This window comes from Rattus norvegicus, chromosome 9 (assembly GCF_021556685.1).
Source record: "Rattus norvegicus strain SHRSP/BbbUtx chromosome 9, alternate assembly SHRSP_T2T, whole genome shotgun sequence".
Lineage (NCBI taxonomy): Eukaryota > Metazoa > Chordata > Mammalia > Rodentia > Muridae > Rattus > Rattus norvegicus.
The window spans coordinates 70649890-70670871 of record NC_141542.1 but is presented as its reverse complement, the minus strand read 5'-3'; the positions used below and the strand labels follow the sequence as shown (position 1 = coordinate 70670871).

At 43.6% G+C, this 20982-nt stretch overlaps 1 protein-coding gene across 5 annotated transcripts in view; it reads left to right on the top strand.

The window, feature by feature from the left end:
* Positions 1–20982, top strand: part of Hecw2 (HECT, C2 and WW domain containing E3 ubiquitin protein ligase 2) — a 398421-nt gene that overhangs the window by 260914 nt on the left and 116525 nt on the right. For all 5 annotated transcript variants that reach the window (XM_087566111.1, XM_087566110.1, XM_087566112.1 and 2 more), the window contains 6 exon segments: positions 4374–4449; positions 8487–8656; positions 9994–10136; positions 14184–14284; positions 14673–16043; positions 17605–17700. In XM_087566111.1, coding sequence (XP_087422237.1) covers positions 4374–4449; positions 8487–8656; positions 9994–10136; positions 14184–14284; positions 14673–16043; positions 17605–17700 — 1957 coding nt within the window.

The following is a 20982-nucleotide window of genomic DNA, read 5'->3' as shown; positions in this document are numbered from 1 at the left end:
TCTCTGGTTAGGATTATATTTGAGTTTTCTCTACTATAATAAACCTAGTGCAGAATATAGAAATAACAACACACACTACTACATAAGACTTTGTAGGTCACAAAATGGTTAACAATTGTTGACTTACAAAATCTGCCATATCTATATAACACTGGATTTGACTTTGTCATTAATACGGTAAAACGAAAAATTAATATTGTTAATGTTACATACCTAAAAGAGTAGAGATGTTTCTAATCAAACCTCTGAAAAACTCATTTTGATGAAATTAGACAATAAAAAGAAAGCCAGCACTTCCTGGATTTGGAGTCTTTTAGACTTGAGCAATTCCAAGATCTAGCTATTGCTGAAGGCGGTGGGAATGTCTAGCCCACTGCCAATTAAATGCGGTGCAGTGATTTTCTGGTGAGAGTGCCCTGTCAAAGCCTGCAGCTTGGGGATAATTAATGTGCTTCAGTATGACTTCAGAGCTCTGTGTAGACAACAGCACTGCAATCAAGAAAGAACATTTTGATTAAAAGAACCCGTTAATGGAAGTGGTGGTCAGTAGATTTGTGAGCAGTCTAGAAACACTTGGGTCTGTATTCTTGGGTCTCCTTCTTTGGGGAGGTCAGTGCTATGCTGCTGTAGCCGATTGGTAGTTCCTGGGTATACAGCATGTCTTTAATTATTGTAAGTAACAGCACTCGTGCTTTGCATGATTATTCATGGCAGATACAAAGAGTAGACCTGAGGGAGACAGCTGAGACTTTCTCCACATCCGGAAATGAGCCATTACACTAACCCTCTGATCCCCCTTCTCAGAAATCCCTTTGTGATGAATCAAGACTATAAACCTCTGCCTCCTGTGTCATTTGTGTGTTGGCGTTGACGTCACTATCATTCATCTGAGCATGCAGTAGATGTGTGTGAGCTTTGCAACAGGAAATCCATCAGCTGCGAGGGCAGGCGAGGGCACTGTCTTTTTTCAGCATTTGGTTGACACTGTTGCTTCTGGGTTTCCTGGAATGGATCTATGGAGTGAGTCTATTTAAAAACCTCTCTCTAAACACAGATGCCGATATGAGTATTACAACGAATGGTCCTGGATTTAGTGGTAATGGATGGCCTTCCCCTGCTTTATTGTAGTATGAGATAAAGTTGTATTCGTTGAGCCTTATTTCAAGTGAGCATTTTGCCAGAGAGCTGACACTAGTTTTCTGTGAATTCTTGGGTAGTTGCTTTAGATAAGTCTTACCATAGAATAAATTATACTTTTGAAATGAAAATCTTTAGATGTCTTCTTAGTTCCTTATAGGTTTTTAAAAATATTTTAATTAGTTTATAAGTCTGGTTTGGTGGTGTGTACCTGCTATCCTGGCACTTGAGGAGGCTGGGACAGGAAGATTGTGAATTGTCAACCTGGGCTACATAGAAAGATCATGTCTCAAAAAATGAGAGGGAGGGGAGAGGAGTTTTAATCAGAGAGACCATGAAAATTTCCAGTCATGAATAACTCACTCAGCATAAACAAGTTCCTGTTACACACATGTTATAGTCCTGGAGGGACGTTCTTACGTATTAGGTAGTGTGTTCTACTCAGGGCAAGGACCTGTTTTGCAGACCTGCTGTCCTGTTATAGCAGGGAGTGTAGGTTGTGATCATCTGTCACAGGGGAAGTCTATGTCACCTGCCCAGGCCCTGTGTGCTGAGAACAGGATAAACAGTCGCACAATCTGCTGTCTAGACCCTCTGCTGCTACCTCTGCCCTGTTAATCTGGGAATCGTGAGTCAGAGGGATAAAATCTGCTGTAATAACTCACATTTTTTTTGTTGAATGAACAGCCTATGATCATCAAGAGAATGGGATTAAGGAGGATGCAAAGTTATATAACTCAGTTAAAAAAAAAAGTCATTACCTTGCAAGTGTGAGGACCTGAGATTGATTCCCTAGAAAACACATAAAAAAAGTGGGGTGAGACTGGACACTCTCATAATTTCATTGTTGGAGAATTAGAGACAGACAGACAGATACTTGGACTAGCTGGCTAGTCAACCTAACTTACTTGGTGAATTTTAGGCTAATGAGAGGCCTTGTCTCCAAAGAAAAGGGGAAAAGCAACTGAAATAATAACTGAAGCAGTTTTCTGGCCTTTACACAGACACACACACACACACACACACACACACACACACACTTGCACACACACACAAACATACACACACACATACACATACACCCACACCCACACATACACCCACACACACACATACTTGTACACACACAAACACACACACATACACATACACACATACACACACACACACACACACACACACACATTTACACCCAGAGAAGAGAAAAGAACAGAAGGAAAGAGAAGGGAAGGGGAGGGAAGGAGAGAGGAGAGGAAAGAAAAGGATCATCTGTCAATAAAGGAATTGAATGGCACTGATGCAAACTGATCAGGGGACAGTTAATTGCCACATAATCTTGTCTGTGGTGTAGAAGGCACAAGGAGACAGTAGACGTGTGCATTTCATCTTGACTTGGATCAGCGATGGTCACCTGTGACACAGTGTGAACTTTACCTGGGAGTACAGTAAAGACAAAGAAGTATCAGACCAGAGACACCCAGCACCAGACAGTGGTGCAAATGAGAAAATTGTGGATAAAACCAGATTTTACCCAGAAATTGGTGCAGTCATGGAAGAGAGACCTCCAAATAGAAGTGAATCAATTCAGACATAACATAGGAAAGTGAGGATTTATGTCCAACAAGCAGAGTCAGTGGATGAAAAGTGACTAAAGGGCCAAGGGGATACAGTAACTCTTGATAAACTAAAACATAATTTTTGCCGAAGGCAGTCCAGGTGATCAGTTGGTAGCTGGAGCCTGGTGAGAGGTGAGGAATTTGATTTTATGTCAAGAGTGGCGTCACACTGAGGATAGAGATGCCCACTAGATGATGTAGAATTTTTATAATCTACCAAGTAGGAGACAGAAGCCTCAGGTCAGGCTTAATTAGGCTGAGGGCGTACATGAGCTTGACTAAAGTTTGGTCAGGGAAGAAACCCTGGTAGAGTTTAATACAAATTTCATAATTAAATTCTGTATGTGATTTTCATTTTCTACATATTCAGAATAGACTGCTTCACCCCTGTCTCCTCTTGTAATATGGACTTCTTTTGTCAGAGTACCCTCTTCTTCAAAACCATAAATTGTGTACTAATTGTTCAGAAATTGAGAGAAGGATACAAATCTGCTTGGTGGTCTTTAAATTACTGGTTTCATATAAGATACAATTTATTCAAACGTTTTTAGGAGAGAGTGATTGTGCAGTAACGTTACATGGTCCTGCTATGGCTAGTTCCAATAGCCAAGCGCCTTCACTGCAGTACAGCAGGAGCCTGAACGCAGGTAGGACGCCCATGTGAACACTGAGATGTGAAGTTAGGGAGGGTGGCTTGGCACATGTTAATGAATCTGACGTAAGTCAAGTATTTACTCTTATTAAATATGAAGGAATTTAATGTTTAGCTTCAGTAGTAATATAAATATGTTAATTATGCACCAAGTATATTCATCCGGACATGGTGGCACATTCTAAAATCCAAACCCTTGAGAGTAAAAAGGAAGAAGATCCTGAGTTTAAAGCCAATTGAGAATTCGGGCTTTGTAGGGGGTGGGTGGAGGGTACAGTGACTTTTGTCAACGCAAGCTAAGAAAAATTCGTGAAGAAGATGGGACAGAATGGCCTAATATTCCCGGGTGGGGCTGGGGTGGGGCAGGGCTGGGATGATGATGGTTGAGAAGTTTGGTTGGAGATCAAGAGTGTTCTCATCTCAAAGGTAGGGCGTCTCTCCAAATGAAGCAGGCCAAGACCTTGTCTCAAGTGTAACAGAAACACTGCTGCCATCAACAACTATGTTACACACACACATACACACAGACACACACTAGAGAGGGAGACAGACAGACAGACAGACAGACAGAGACAGAGAGAGTTGGCTTCAAACTTATTCTTCTGCCTCATTCCCCCCGAGTGCATGGCTATTGGAATGTGTACCATGCAACCCCATATTCATATTAAACACAACACACAGTAAGTTAGGTTGATTATATTAAGAAAGATTCCTACGTTCATATTTTAATGGGATAAAGATTTAAATATGAACCTTTGATCCTGTATCTTTGAAGCTATATTTGCATATCTGTTCTAATATTTGAAAAATTGAAGGTGTGCATTATAATACATTTTTACCAAAAACAAAACAACAACAAAATAAAACAAACAAACAAACACCTCATTTTAAGTCCACACAGATGAGGGTCCCTGGGCCATTAGATAACATGATTCCAGTATGAAACTCACACCCATGTTTCTCCTCAGATGGGTGCAGAAGGCATGGAAGGATGTGCTTCAGGAAGCCTGCACTCTAGGAAACTCGTCAGCTTCACATTGTCAGGTAAGTGTCTGCCTGTGGCCTCCACTCTGAGGCTGTGCGGCTTCAGTGTAGGACCTCGTCATTCCTCCTGCACCATCATCTACGGCCTGGAAGCCAGCTTACTTTGAACTCTTTTGGTCATACTTCTGGAAAGTCAAATATACTGTGATAAAATTAAATGACTATGTTTAGAAAGTCCTTTTTACCATGTTTTCTCATGAAGGAAGAAGGACTGAGTTTATGAGTGTATGGAAGGTGGAGGGAAAGTGCTTTGCCGACTTCAAACCATTTATGCTTCAACTGGAGAAAGAAAAAGGTTCGAAGACTTGAAGAACACAAAAAATTAGAGTGCAGATAGCTTTTTTTTCCACGAAGTTAACAGAATACATTTAACAAGTAAAAAGATAATATGTTCTGTTCAGCAAAACAGGCCACCCACTTGCGTGCAAACTGTCCAGCTATAGCACTGTGTCAGGCTGAGTTTTGCTTTGTGGTTTGGGAAGTTGACCGAATTGAAACTAGCACAGAAGTAGGAGGAGCTTGCTACCAACGGGGGAGGGTCTTGGTAAGACACAGCTTACACATGCTGACATTTTTGAGGCAAAAAGTATACCTATGAATATAGATGTGCTACAACATAAAAAGGTGACATTGGTTGTACATAGGGCACTGTCAAAATGTTTGAAAACCACTGACCTATCAATAATGAATTGGAAGTTATAAAACCAAGAGTGTTCTAAGAAAGCCAGTGCTTTAATTGGAGTTTAAGTGGACAACTGGGTGATAGTTATACAATGCCTGAAGCTTACCTGACTCTGTAAAGAAACTTCTTGTAGGTGTAGCGCGTCTGAGATTTAAGTAAGATTCTGTTTCCTTCACGTTTTAAATACTGTGCACGAGGAGACCTGGAGAGCAGCCACCTCCATGAGCCACAGCCATCACACCAGACCAGGCTGTGCACACTACCCATTGCTGGGGTGTGGTCTTTTCGTTTAGTGGTCTGTTTCACTTCTGTGAGGCTGTTCATTTGAAGGCCTCTTTTCTTTCCTTCCTTCAACTTCCTGATGAGCCTTAGAAGTTGTCACCTGGTGGGTGGTTTATGGTTCAGATTAGGCCAATAAATACATTTCATTTGTGATCTGTGGTATTTTTAAAGTATCCAGGTGAGTTACTTTAGAGTACCTTCATAGATAGTAGCATCTGTCTAGCTCTGACACTGCTCCCTGAGGACATGGTGACTGACAGCTGTGCTTTAGACCTGGGATGTTTTAGGGAAGCAATAGGCACTGAAGCCCCTGGTGATAACTGGGAACAATTAGCCCCTTGATTGTCGACTATTGATTTCTTAGTTTAGAGCTATTGAACCATCGATGTGCTGGATTGCTGTATATCATTTTAAACTTGGCAGTCATGTATTGATTTTTGAATTCAGAAGGAGTGCTGTTAACTCACTGCAAGAGAATTACTATCTGGAAAGTAAAATCACAGGGTATCTTCCTCAAAATAAGAAATCTGTTGGACATCAGCAAGTCCATCTTTAAATCCTTTCTGAGCATCCCACCTCTGTTCACATAGAAGCTGGCTGCCGAGTGGACGGAAATGGGTATAAATCATAGGAGATGAGTAGAATTCTGTAACATCGATTGTAAAACAATTAAGATTGTAGACTAACAATGGGTGACGATGTTTGTCTGAAAGTATTGGCATACTGGAATAGCTGCCTGCAAATGCACTATGCCTAGTTATCTAAGAATAAAGGGGGCTGGACAGGTGGCTCAGCGGTTAAGAGCACTGACTGCTCTTCCAGAGGTCCTGAGTTCAATTCCCAGCAACCACACGGTGGCTCACAGCTATCTGTAGTGGCCTCAGATGCCCTCTTGTGTGTGTCATGTGGTTTACTCACACATATTAAATAAATAAATGAGCTTAAAAAAGGGGGGGAGGGATGGAGATTTAGCTCAGTGGTAGAACCCTTGCCTAGCTAGTGGAAGCCCTGGGCTTGATCCTCAGCTCTGGTGAAAAAAAAATTAATTAAGAATAAGGAAGGAGATCAAGAATTGAACTATACAGCTTCAGTAAAAAATGTCTCGATAAATGTCTTAAATCTTACAATAAGGCTGAAACTGGGATATTTAGCATGCATGCCTTTGTTACTTTGGGTTCTTCTTTGGTTTATTACGTGTTGTGGATTATTTATAAACAATGAAACAAAGGAAAATAGAGAGAAGCAAGAACAGAGATGGTGTAGATTCAGGGGGTGCATCGCCACATTACAAATACTTGGCAGTTTATCACCTGCATTAATGAAGACTCATTCGTCTGTGTAGCATCTCACAGGGCAGGAGTTGGCATCACAGATGTCTAACTTCGACACCCTTTTCACCGTGACTTTGATCTGGTGGTGGAATGCTTTTTTGTTCAAAGGAATATTTGTCTGTGAGTGAATTAGTTTTGTCAGACTTTTCAGCAGCTGTTTCCATGATATTCTGAATTTGCTTCAAGGAAATCTCTTGCTCAGAAGTAAACTTAATATCTAGAGTCTATCAATCTGTCTTGAGTCTGAGGCGAGAGTATTCAGGAAGGGCAAGACAATAAATGTGAGCTGCATTTTCTTCTCAAGGCTGCTCTACACTAACAGAGAAAACATGCAGAGAATGAACGGTCCATGCGGATCAGCGTTTAATAATGATGCGCAGTTTATGAAGCATCAGAACTGGACCAGTAGGATGATGGGCTGGCAGCAGCGTCACAGAGTACGTGTTGCATACCTCGCTGTCCTTCCCCCTCCTGATGGTCTCTAGGTCAGCCATCAGTCTAGATCTCATGCAGTGTTGTCAACATGAGGCCTCACTGTCGAATAGCTCCATATTTGCTAATGTAGTATCCTATTCCGCTGCTCACTATGTGTCATTAGACAGCCCTGGTCTGGTTTTGTCTCATGTATGAGGCCATGAGTCCTTGTGGACCAGTCCATTCCTTCCTGAGAGTAAGTTCTGAGGAATACATAAAACCCAAGGCCTAGGTTGACCTGTATTTCAGGGCTGTAATGCAGTGTCTCTCTGCTGATCTAGCCAATACAGGCCTTCCTGTGCAGACTTCTTCTCTAGGCTAGAGTGTTCAAGACCTCCAGAGTGATCTGAAACACATGAAAATGTAGTCTCTTCCATGGCTTTGATGGTTTAGCCCCAAAGCTGCATTAATCATACCAGTAGTCTCAGAAAGGTGTTGTAGGCCCAGCTAAGTCAGCTTTCATACTAGACATTTGTGTACCTGTCAGCCTGACAGTTAAAATGTCTCCTCACTGAGCAGACTCCACCTAAGACTTTTAGCATCTTGTGTCATATAAAATATTTTGTGAATGCAAGGTAAGTTATGAGATATTCTTCGAATATTTAAATTGCTTTATAGATTACAAAAATAACTGAAGAATTATTTTAAATGATTACATTTACATATTGAATTCATTATAGAATATGTGTGATATTTAAGATGTAGTACAAATGAGTGTGTACTTTAAATTTTTCTTAAGTTAAACCGATTTAAACGTATACATGCATACACATATACAATATGCATACACACATATAATACAGAAATGTGTAATTTTACATAAATGAGTATTTTTATAAGCTGATTATTAAGAATTTCTGTGCGGAGGCTGTCTCACATTCTGGCTGACCAACCACACCGCACCAGGAAAAAGAGGACAAGAACCCACAAGCACATGGGGTGGGAAGCGCTCCAACTAGGGCACAAGGTGATGAAGAAGGGCTGGCATGATTTTTGTCACCTTGGAGAACCCTCTGCTTGAAGGTGACCCACTTACCATTCTCTACCCTCACACAGTGTGGCTAAATCTCTTTATGCACACAGTGTGACGGACTCTGCCTAGAGCTTTGGAGTAGAACTTCAGTTAAGAACTTTGCTGTTTGTGCTAACCAGGATGTCTGAATCCTTCCTCCTGTCATCTCTGCTCCCCCCCTTCCCTGCTGCCTTTCCTCACTTCTGCTTCTTTCTCCTCCCCCCACCCCTCTCCCTCCTTCCCTCCCTTTCTCAAGATCTCAGGGCAGTTGGGCTCAAGAAAGGGATGTTCTTCAATCCTGACCCTTATCTTAAGATGTCCATTCAGCCAGGGAAGAAGAGCAGTTTCCCTACCTGTGCCCACCACGGGCAGGAGAGAAGATCCACTATCATCAGTAACACCACCAATCCAATCTGGCACAGAGAGGTACACAGCAGTGGCTGGGGGAGGGGCAGAGGAGGGTGGGGAATTGCGATGGGGGGGGGTCTTCTGCTTGACAGTACTTGACAGGTGAGTTCGTCTTTTCCCTCTGTGCAGACCTGAGCTGTGAATGGGTGTGGGCACGATGGTTCCAGATGTCTAGTTCTGTTGCAAGGAGGGTACACCGCATGTGAGCTAGTTCCTTTTTGTTAGAGACAGCTGTTTAGTAAGACTGCTGAATTGTTCTCTTCTAGGGTACGACTTTATGGTGTGCTACAGGTTTAATAATTGAAATAAATATGTATCTTAATATTCTTAAAAAATTAAAATGTAATGCAAAGAGTTCATGAGGAACAAAGGTTTTCATAAGAACAAGAGGATTGAAATATTACCTTGTAGAATCACAGTAAAGCCAGAATCAAAGGGAAAAAGTCTGGTTTGTATTTTTTTTTTAACCTTTTGCTGTAGTATGTATTCAGTTCAGATTAAAGGAGTTTCTTCCTCTATGGACTTTGGCAAATGTTTCCATGGACTTTTAGAGACTTGCTAGCTGAGCCATTCAGGAAGTTGGCATCCCAAGCGAAGGCAGATTGTGTTGATGGTATGTGAGAGTTCCTCACAGCAGCACTATGCTGCCCGTCTTCCTAATGCATCACATCATTGGAATCAAGCAAAGGGTTTTCTCATCAGAGTTACACGGAGTCAAATATGAGCAGAGACACGGCATGCCTTCTCATTGGCATCTCAAGGATCCAGCCTTTGCATCCCAATGCTACCTACTCAGAGGCAGGCTGCTTTCTTATTCTTAGCAAGTGCTATTTTCCACTAAGCAGACTGCCAAATTCCTCTGCCCTTTGGAGAACTTTAATTATTATACTAAATAAACACAGTGGCGCCTAAATGTCAAACAGCCCAGTACAGTTCACATTGCTGTGGTTGCATGGACACGGTCAAGGAAAAGTGACATGACTCACACTCACTTCCTGCTGCCATAGTTTGCTGAGGTCAAATGTTTAAATAGAAACAGGATCAGTGTTACTGATTTTCCCTTTAACTTCAGTAAGTTACTTTATGCATAATCGAATCTTTGACACTATATTCTATAACTCCTAAACCAAGTAAGTGTATCATTGGATGAAACATTCTGTTGCCAATCAGATTTTAAACTTTTTTCGTTTTAAGAATCTTTGTGACTTTTCTTAGTTTTATCTGAGTACAGAATTGACAGCAACTGGTAATGTGAACTCTGTGTGCAATCAGTCTAAGAGATACCATTTTCTGTATATAAAATGATAGGATTCTGTGTTTGTCTTCTTAGCCAACACATATTTTTTTTATTTCAGAAATACTCCTTTTTTGCACTTTTGACCGATGTCTTAGAAATTGAAATCAAAGACAAATTTGCCAAGAGCCGGCCCATCATCAAACGCTTCCTGGGAAAATTAACCATTCCAGTGCAGAGGCTGTTGGAGAGGCAGGCTGTCGGGTAACTGCCTCTCACTTGGGGGATCCTGAGATTAGTTTGCGCTGAAACAGAAATAACACTTAGTAGTCCCAGGGTGTGTCTTGCTGATAAGATGTGGAACATGTCTCTTTATATTTTAAAAAAAAGTGCCCTTAAACTTAATAAAGTGTCCTGGATCCAAAATACCTTGTTTCAATGATACCTCCTTGTGGTATCAATCCCCTTCCCAAGTTTCATCTAGATAGCAGTCAGTGACAACTCTCACAGTGTTCAGCTGGTTTGAGGGCATAGTGAAATCATGCTATGACACCCTCTCATGAGATCATTGCACCCCCAACCTATTCTGATGAATTCCATCCACAGGGCCTACATTTATTCCCAAAATACAAAAACAAACTTATTTGGGGACTTAGTTTTAGTTTTTCACTCCTGTAAGCTGTCTATGTAAATTGTGAGTAGTTAAAAACTACAACACACCCCCATCCATTGTTATGTGAAATGTATTTTTATGTCATGAGTACCAGCAAACTCAATACTACAAGTACTCTGCGGGGCAGCATTAGATCATTTTGTGTGTCTTTTTTTTCCACTTCAGGAGAACCTTTTGAATGTATCGTAATGTAACCTCGAGAGAAATTAGCATGAGCTCCCTCAAGGTCATAGTGATGAATTTTGTATTATCTCCTGAGATGCTATGTTCTTCCAATGTTACAGTATTACAGGGACTTGTCCACATAGCCTCAGAGCTCCAAGAGGTAGAGGCTATGATGCTAGCCATTTCAGAGATAAGGAATCTGAGGCTGCAGGTGGTGTTAGAGCCGAGATTTGAGCTCAGTCCTCTGCTCTAGACCTGCTGCTGCCTGAAACATCTTGAGTACAAGTTGTAGTTGTTCCCTGCAGGAAGCTGGCCCTGTGTATTCATTGCACTTTTTACACCTTGAGTACTGGCTGTAAGTTTGCTTGTGGAGACCTGACCCTACACAGTCACCGCGGGTTTCTGGGACTTGTGTTTCCTCATCTGAGAACAGTTCCTCAGACTACGAGGTCCCTACAGTGCCATCAAACTCACAGGTTCTGATGGATTCTCAGAAGATGTGAACAGTGTGGGTGGACAGCCCACACAAAATAAAGAGATAATACAAAATTCTAGGAGCTTGGTTTATCTGATAAAATGTTGAGACGTGACAGCTATTTTTTAAGGATAATAATTATAGCTTCTAGAAGATATATTTTGAGAGGTTTGGAAATTATTTTTAGCATGTAACAACGGTGAATGATTATGGTGAGAATCAACTGCGATAACTAATATACTCCCCACTTGATTTATATTAATTATAATCATCTAGTTCAGGTAATATATCTGTATCCATTTTATGTACTGACAGTAAGATCGATCAAGGAAGGGCTCAACCTTGTCAGTGACCCAGACTGCCATGAACGCTCTGGTGTTTGAGTTAGCCTTCCAAAGAGCTGAACGCCCACAGGAGTGACAAACACAGTTCTGCCTGCAGTGGAAGGAAACCCAAAATGTATTCATAAAGTGTCAGAACTGAGATGTCTCTCCATGAGTAGGCTAAAATCATTGCCGTCATACCGGATACTGACATACATTAGTTAATATTTCTGACCTGATTATTGTTTTCTACTGAGTAACCAATACGTCTTAAAAGGATTATACTTTGGCCAGTCATACATTTGGCGAACTGAAGCTATCTGAAATAGGTGATATTGCCCAGGGTATGACTGTATGGGATAAGCTACACTTCCTACTCTGTTTCTAAAGCATTTGTTTAACTGTGACATTTTTCATGGCATGGCCAGCTTCCTTCCAAAAGACTTGTCATGACCCTATGGTTATCCTTTTCTCTGATTAGTGGGAGAATGCCTGAGGCATCAGAGAAAGGCTTTTGTTGTTCATTTTTTATAATAGTGATGTTTAGCATATTCTTCATAATGATATATCACAGAAGGAAGCAGCTTGAGTCTGAATAAGGCTGGGCAAGCTCAGGAGGAGAGCCAGACGCCCACTCTGTACAGAAGCACACTCCTCACAGAGATCTGCGAGGCCCCAGACCCACACTCCGTACAGAAGCACACTCCTCACAGAGATCTTTGAGGCATGGGCGGCTTTTCTGAACTTTGATAGGAAGGAGTTGAACTGAGGACTTTTTCTCAGTTAAAATTCTTCTAAGTGATGGTTCTTGTTTGGCAGTTAATTATTATGTATACATTAGGTGCCTACTAAGTGTCCAGAGCTGTGTTAGGTATTGGAGATGAGACAGTCACTGACACAGATGGGTACAATTCTTTCCCTATAGCTCTTAATAAACGCTCGTTCTCTACCTTAAACATTGCTTTTGCAAATCTTCCCTTTTTAGTGTCATTAGTGGGTTTTGGCAGAAAAGGGGAGAAGCAGTCATTTTATTTTGACAAGAAAGTGATGGTTTTCTTAGATGACTAGGTGTCAGAAAGTAGAAACTGAGCCTTGGGATTTGCTGCTGGGCACACTTGCGAGTGTACAAGCACTTCTGCGTGTCAGATGTTCTCCAAACGGTGGGAATGCAGCAGTGAGGAGGAGAAGGCACACCCTTGCCATTGTGCCAATTACAGCTGATATGGAGTTCAATCGAACATTCCAGTGTAATATGCATTAACTCCCTGTTCAGCCAGAGTATTGATGGCCGCATGACATTCAGGTATCCCACAAGTGAAAAATGGCAGTAAGAGGAATGCCACCCAAAGTAGCCTATAATCGCAGAGAATGTGTGTAACATGAGCTTGTAGTACAGAGGGTGCCTGGCAAAGGCTTCTGCAGTGCAGAGGGTGCCTGGCAAGGGCTTCTGCAGCAGGATAATATATGTCTCATCCCAGGTCTGCTGTCCCGTAGCTTCTTAGCTATGCCTTCATATCTTCTTCTAATAAGCAGGGTTCATGCTTCCTCCCTGGTAGCCAGGAGTAGAGAAAATATCCCGAGAGCCCCAGCAATGTGTGCATATCCTTCAGTGAACACTTCAGGTGGGAAAGCAAAATGTTTAACAACATCAGTCTAGGACAATAATTCAACATCATAAAAAGAGACATCTGACTATGAACTCAGATGAATTACTAGTTGATAAACTGAAATATGTGTGTGGGAGTATGCGTGCGCGCGTGCATGTGTGTGTGTGTGTGTGTGTGTGTGTGTGTGTGTTTACAAAACAAATCTATGTAGGTTAATGCTGCAAAGCTGGCTGGAGGCTCTCTACTGTACAGTGGTGTAGATGCTTCTCTTCCCAGAATAGCCAGTAGAGGGCAGTGTGAGAGCAGAAATGGTGTGATTTGATTAGCCTCTTGGTTGTGGGTAGTTGGAAGCAAATCATTCGACTCAAGATAAGAGTTCCTTGTATTTGAATCTAGAAAATAGACATGGACTTGAAATAGCTGGATAGCTTTATCCTTAGGTTGGCCAAAAGCCTAAGACCATCACCAAGATGGGTCAAAAAATGAACACCAGTCCATTTGTGATCCAGGCTAGCACCAGGCCTGGGATTTAGTACTCTCCCTCATTGCATTGTTAGTACTGGAGACTCAGTGGTAGGCCAGGCTCCTCAAGAATGAGAGCATCAGCTCCTGTCCCTTATTTGTCCGCTGAGGAAGGTAAGGCCAGCACGTGTGTGCGTGCGCACACACGCGCACACACACACACACACACACACACACACACACACACTAGAGTGCTGTCTGGAATCGACCTGGTTTTATTTTCTCAGATTGTTCTCTCTCCTTTAATGTTTTCTATAATAAGACTTTCTTTTTGTCCCTGGGTCACATGGTGCTCAAGCCTGTATTTACTGCAAATTCTGAAAGGTTCAAGGGGTGGCCTGTGGGACTGGGATTAGCCTGTGGGACTAGGGGTGGCCTGTGGGACTAGGGGTGGCCTGTGGGACTGGGATTAGCCTGTGGGACTAGGGGTGGCCTGTGGGACTGGGATTAGCCTGTGGGACTAGGGGTGGCCTGTGGGACTAGGGGTGGCCCGTGGGAAGAAGACTAAGGTGCAGTCAGGATGAAGGGCTGTTTCTTCTCCTGCAGTGACCAAATGCTCAGCTACAACCTTGGCAGAAGGCTCCCCGCTGATCACGTGAGTGGCTACCTCCAGTTTAGAGTGGAAGTCCCATCCTCTGCCCAGGAAGGTGAGATGTCTGTGGACGCATAAGCACGTGGAGATCTTACTCAGTTGATAGTTAGCATTTAAAGGGGTTGTTCTGTGTCCTGTGCTGGAAACAGAATGGCTTCCCAGTCATTGCTAGCTTTCAAAGCACTCAGGAACGCCTGTTTGGCAAAAATGGCTGCCAGAATTAGGTTTGCATTCTGAAGCTAGTCTACAGAGACCAAATCTATACCTCCTGTGCCAAATGTTACACAGGATACCCATTTAGCAAGGAGTAGTGAATTCTAGCAGCCAGGGACCCTTCCCAGAGTCGTCTGTGGGATGATTAAACTCAGCAAACTGGTCAGTTTAAGGATGCTAGATCTTTCTGTCTTCTATCGGATGCTTACAAGTGCTGCTTCCTTATTCAGATGCATCTCCAGAGGCCGTTGGCACCATCCTCGGTGTCCACACTGTGAATGGAGACCTGGGCAGCCCTTCTGATGATGAGGACATGCCAGGGAGCCATCATGACAGCACCATTTGTGCTAACGGGCCAGTGTCTGAGGACAGTGTTGCTGACGGAACCCCCAAGCATTCTTTCAGGACTAGCTCTACCCTGGAGATTGACACAGAGGACTTGATCTCTACTTCTTCAAGAAATTCACCCCCCAGGGGCCGCCAGGATTCACTCAATGATTACTTAGATGCTATTGAACACAATGGCCCCTCTAGGCCAGGGACAGCCTCCTCCTCTGAGCGGCCCATGGGAGCCTCTCCCAAACTGAGGAGTAGTTTTCCCACTGACACCAGACTCAATGCGATGCTTCATATAGACTCAGATGAAGAAGACCATGATTTTCAGCAAGACCTAGGCTACCCATCCTCCTTGGAGGAGGAAGGAGGCCTGATCATGTGCAGCAGGACATCGAGGATCGATGATGGGAGCCTGACGTCTCAGACCAAACCAGAGGATGACAACCCTGTTGAGAACGAGGATGCCTCCGTACATGAAACTGCTTCCTTAGAGGAGAGGCCAGAGAATCTTCCCGAGGTTGAAGATGGCTCCTTGCCGTCAGGTACAGCCCCTGATGAAAATGAAGCCAGCGTAGAGCCTCAGCCCAGTGCTGACCAGGGCAGCACTGAATTGTGTAGCTCTCAAGAAGTCGATCAGCCCACAAGTGGCACGGACGCAGGAGCTTCTGACACATCTGTAGGAAGCCGCAGAGCTGCCAGTGAGACTGAGTCCCTGGACCAGGGATCCGAACCTTCCCAGGTGTCCTCTGAGACAGAACCCAGTGACCCTGCAAGGACAGAGAGTGTGAGTGAGGCCAGTACCAGACCCGAGGGAGAGAGTGACCTGGAAGGTGCAGACAGCTCATGCAATGAGAGCGTGACCACACAGCTGTCCTCCGTGGAGACACGGTGCTCATCTCTAGAGAGTGCACGATTTCCAGAAACCCCGGCCTTTTCTTCTCAGGAAGAGGAAGACGGGGCCTGCGCAGCTGAGCCGACCAGCAGCGGCCCCACAGAGGGGTCGCAGGAGTCTGTCTGCACTCCCGGTTCTTTACCTGCTGTGCAGGTGCCCAGCAGGGAAGAGGAAGGGTCGGGGGCTGAAGCTACTGCTTTATCTGAGCAGGGGGAGCTGGGGGAGGTCTGGCAGAGGAGGGGCAGTCTTGAGGGAGCAGCTGCTGCTGCCACTGCTGCTGCCACCGATAGCCAGCCCCAGGAAGATGGGGATCCTGGTGATACACAAGGTGCCTGCGAAGGGGCCACCGCTCAGGAGGAGGGCGCCACTGGAGGTAGGCTATAGAAGACAGCATGACTCTTGGCTTAAATGTAACTGCTCAAAAAGAAATCATGTAATTTACATATGTGTGCATGTCTAATTTACATATATGTAGACACACAATTTACATATGTGTGGATAGTTAATGTGCTGAATGTAAATATAAATTTGCATGTATATGAATGTAATGTGCATGTATGTAGATGTATGGTTTGTGTATGTGTAAGTTGTAATGCAGTTTGCCTGTAGAGGTGAATAGGGAGGTGAATTCTTCCCCTGGGGTTCACCAATTAGCAAAAGGATGAAGAAGGGGGAGATAAGGAAGCAGTGCCAAATGTGTGGGTACCTAAAGCCCTTCTTACGCATCAGGCCTCCCAGTCCAGATCTGGAGAGACCCAGGGACGTCATCTTTTGCCATTCACATAGCTAGGAAGATGGCATGATTTCCATGCACATAGACCTCAGTTCAAAATGAGTCTTTGTAAAACATGGATCATCTATTGCTGACATAAGAGGCCTGGCAAGCAGTAGTCTTCCATATTAAAGAGACCACCAGTCAGTACCTTGGCGTGATGTGTGGGAGTGACGGGGGCACCTCACGCCGCTCACTCTTAAAGCTCCAGAACAGGAAGGCAGTGTGTGGGGTAGAAGGAAGCATTGGTTTCCTCTGAAGCTGCAAGTTCAGACATAACATCTGTATTGACTGTTAGTGACTGAGGCTCCTAGGGATGGCTTATTTAAGGTGCTCTAGAGAGAGGCAGGAAAGGGGGAAAGGACAGTCTCTTGTGCCTAAATAGTACAGTCTCAAAGAGGAATTATCTTTTCATTTGGAGTAGCAATCGACCCTGGGGCCTTGTGTTCGCATATCAAGCAAACACTGTATAAATGAGGCACATCCCAGCCCTAGGAATTATTTTCTTTTTTTTTTTTTTTTTTTTTGGAGCTTGGGACCGAACCCAGGGCCTTGCGCTTGCTAGGCAAGCGCTCTACCACTGAGCTAAATCCCCAACCCCAGGAATTATTTTCTTATTGTGTGATTTACTTTCTACCAAAATTATCCTCTTCTTTCCCTCTGACTCCTATTTTGCTTTTCATTATCTTATGCCACTTCCTCACCTTAAAGCATTAGTCATGAGCTGGTTAGAGGCAGGAGTAGCAAGGGGGGCTAAATGCTGGTGACATTGCTCTAGGAGCCTCTTCTGGGCCTACGTTCATGTGGGAAATGAGCTGAAAGAGAATGGGGAAAGCCTTGGAACTGATGTTTGCATTGTTTGCTTGCTTCCTTTGTATTGAGACAGGGTCTTTCTGTGTGGCCCAGGCTAGCCCAGAACTCTCTAGCCTCCTGCCTCATTCTGCTGAGTCCTGGGATTGCAGATACGTGCCAGCACAGCTATCCCACCTATCTTAGGGGTGTGTGTGTGTGTGTGTGTGTGTGTGTGTGTATGAGAGAGAGAGAGAGAGAGAGAGAGAGAGAGACAGAGACAGAGACAGAGACTGAGACAGAGACAGAGAGAGAGCCTTTTTGATGTGAAAAGAAAAGCAGCGCCTGGGTAACTTTCTACCTTTTTCCCTAGGTTCTCAAACCAATGGCCATCAGCCCTTGAGGTCACTACCTTCAGTGCGCCAGGACGTCAGCCGATACCAGAGGGTGGACGAGGCTCTCCCACCAAGTGAGCAGCTGTTAGCTAAAGGCTTACCTTACTGTCAGTGTGCAAAGGTGACAGACAGGTCCTCTCCCTGGATCCTGGAGAAGGAGGTGTCTGGGAGATGCCACTTGACCAAGTGGCTGTAACCTGGGACGCTCTGTCTAGATACTCTTCTCTGTACTGTTCTAAATGAGAGGGCAGCTAGGAGGGGCAAGCACTGTTCCTCCCATGGACCAAATGCCATAATCCACACACTACAGGCATCAGGTGCATAAGAGAACGTTTTATGCCTCAGAGCAGCATGATTTTACTCAGCAACTAGACAAAATGGGGCAGGTTTTCTCAGGAAAACCTCGCCCTGCAATGTGGCAGCTTCTATCTCTTCCTTCATTTAAAATTATGAAATACGAGGGTCTTATTTTGCCCTTAGGAACATGATATTAATTTCAGGAATTAGCAGACAGAGTTTTGGGGGATGTCACCATTATTAGAGGATTTAAAGGGTGTGCCAATGTTTTACTTTTAGAAGATGCTGAGCGCTTTAGTAGATGATTGAGGATTAGGGGGAAATGGTTCACAGCCTAAATAGATAATACTCTCCACTCCTTATGAGCACAAAATATGAAGTCTGCGTACGTTTCTGGGGTCCCTTACGGTGACATTCTGAGAGCAGCTCACTTCGGTGGCAGAGCACATGGCACTGCAGATAAGGTGCTGGAGAGGCAGCTGGAGGGAGGCCGCTGGCCCATTGTTTGTCCTGTTCCCTCACGATCTCCACCCTCTGCTCACCTGCCTTGTCACATGTGAGGGTGAGAAAGGTGGTTACCTCTGTATTCTTCAAATAATGGGATCTAAGTGGCTGGCTTTCTAGTGCTGAAATCCTAAGTGGTGATATTTGGAGAGAGCTGATAGGAGCACTGAATCCCATCATCCTAATTAGTCAAGTAACTGGCTCGATCCTTCTAAAATCTGTTGTTCATGGCTCCCCACCCCCCGCCCGGTTTTTTTGTACATTCAGATAAAAAAAATCAAATGCTGTATTCTTTGGGCATATTTTGGTATAATTGGAGCAGAATGGATTGGGAACATCAGAAGAGAGTTCTGGAAGAGCTTTGAATGTGAATGTAACTCAATCATCAAGTTTCTGGGAGTCAAAGAAGGGACTTGCATGAGTGTGTGGACAGCAATCACTCTCCTAGTCATAGCCAGTTCCTCCAGTATCTGTTGGACATAATGTTGATCTAGAGATTACATTTTTAAAAGATAAGTGGTGCTTTCTTCTGAAATCAGGATCCCTGTTTGTGATACTTCAGTGTCCCTATTTAAACATGGATAATAGAACTACATGGATAATTTTGGGGTTTTTTTTTTTTTGTTTTGTTTTTGCAAACAATTGGCACTTGATTTAACATGGTGATAAACCCAAAGAGTAAAAGTGACTTTATCATATCATGTTTTCAGTGAGGGACCTGTGCATGGGAGAAGAATTTCCTGTTCAGTTGTTCACAGTCCTGTCCACTGTCACTGAGATGGGCTTACACTGATCATTAACTGGGAGGCTAGAGAAGACCAGGGTCCAGTTTGAGGGATGTGGGGAAGAACACTAGTGAAAGGGCATTCCTTCCCTATGCCCACTTCCCATACATATCAAAAATGTAACACATTTCCTGTCTCTGAGCCCTAGCTAGGGACCAGTGCTGTGACTGGCCTTGGCATAGTTAACATAATTCTGAGTGCGTCTTAAATGGGCTGTATTTATATTTAATGCATGTGAAATCCAAGAAACTGAATTTTAGTCCATGCCCTAGAGGAGACGCTTAGCCTCCTATGAACTCTGGTTGGCACATTAGCTGTTGTTTAAGTTCCGATTCATTTCTGTCGCTGTTTCTCAACTTTCTGTGTGTCTACAAATGATGGGGGAAGGTTGGTAGAATTGGGGATGACCAAGTCCTGGGATCTAAACACTAGGGTGTATCTAGGAATTAGCTTTTCTATGAAGATTCTCAGACCAAGTCTGACAGACCTCCACCCCAACCCCTGCCCATGCCCAGGTACCTTGGGAAACAAAGCCCAGGTCGTTTTCCAACCTCATTATTGCTGAGTATTTATTTATGTAGGGAAATGTTATGTGCAGTGAGTGTCAGATAGTTTCGAGCTAAAGTGAGGGTGCAGAGCAGTTCTGGAGACCCACCCTAAGTATATATAAGGCTTAAGCAATTCCAGTTGGGTTTGGAACTTGTATCCTATTTGTATAAGGTACATGGATGACACTAAGACGTTACTAGACCCTTTCTGAACTCGATTTAATAAAACTGGCATGGTTTTATAGATGTGTTGACTTTTTAAAATAGAGGAAACCTTTAAAAATGTCTGGTTCTGTCCTCTAGTTCTCTACTGAAATGGTGATCCATTGAGACGCAGTAGCTTTCTGAAGGTCTCACAGCAAAAGTGTAACTACAGCTAGAAACCGGTTTCTTACCATCCGGTGTTACAAAATATATATAGTGTTATATATGCCCTAAGGCCCACCCCAGCACATTATTCTCTGTCCTTTTCCATCCTGAGGGTGTTCACTTTATGTTACACTGTGGCAGGAGAAGAAAGAAAGGATTCAGATCCTGCCTTCTAACTCTGCCTGACAATATTTAGTAGCATCCATCCGAAAGAAACTGTGAGAGTGTGAACTGAGTACTCCTATGCATTCTTACATGAAGAGCAAATCAGGTCCAACAGCAGGACATTCGAGAGGTTATACCTTTCAAAGAATCATGGTTTCCATGATGGTAGTGAATCACCCTATCGGCATTGACCACTCGGGACAGAAGAATGCCCAGGGCATCACAGCCTTTCCTAATCCAGTGCCAAACACCCACCTGTATCAGCAGTATCACAGAGGTGTCTTACCTGATACCAATACCCTTCCCATACATTCACTATCCTGGATTCTCCCAGGGCAAATCTGTGCTTCTAGCTTCTTATTTTTCCCATCGCACATGAAAATGTCTTTAATGAATGATAAGTTAGGGTTACCCCTGGTCTTTGTGGAAGGAAAATAAAAGGAGTCTTACTTTTTATAGAATTATATCACTTAAAATCATTTGTTCTGTTACTACATGGTTTGTGAAAGACACAATAGTAACTGTTTTTGAGGGACCCTTCTTCCAAATCTCTCCATTTTGCTGCCCATATAAGCAGTTAACCAGGAGTGGCCATCTAGTCACGGGAGCAGGGTGCCTGGTGTCTGAAGACAAGGCCTGCTCGCTGATTTGACTGAACACATACATTGGTTTACAGAGACCAACACAC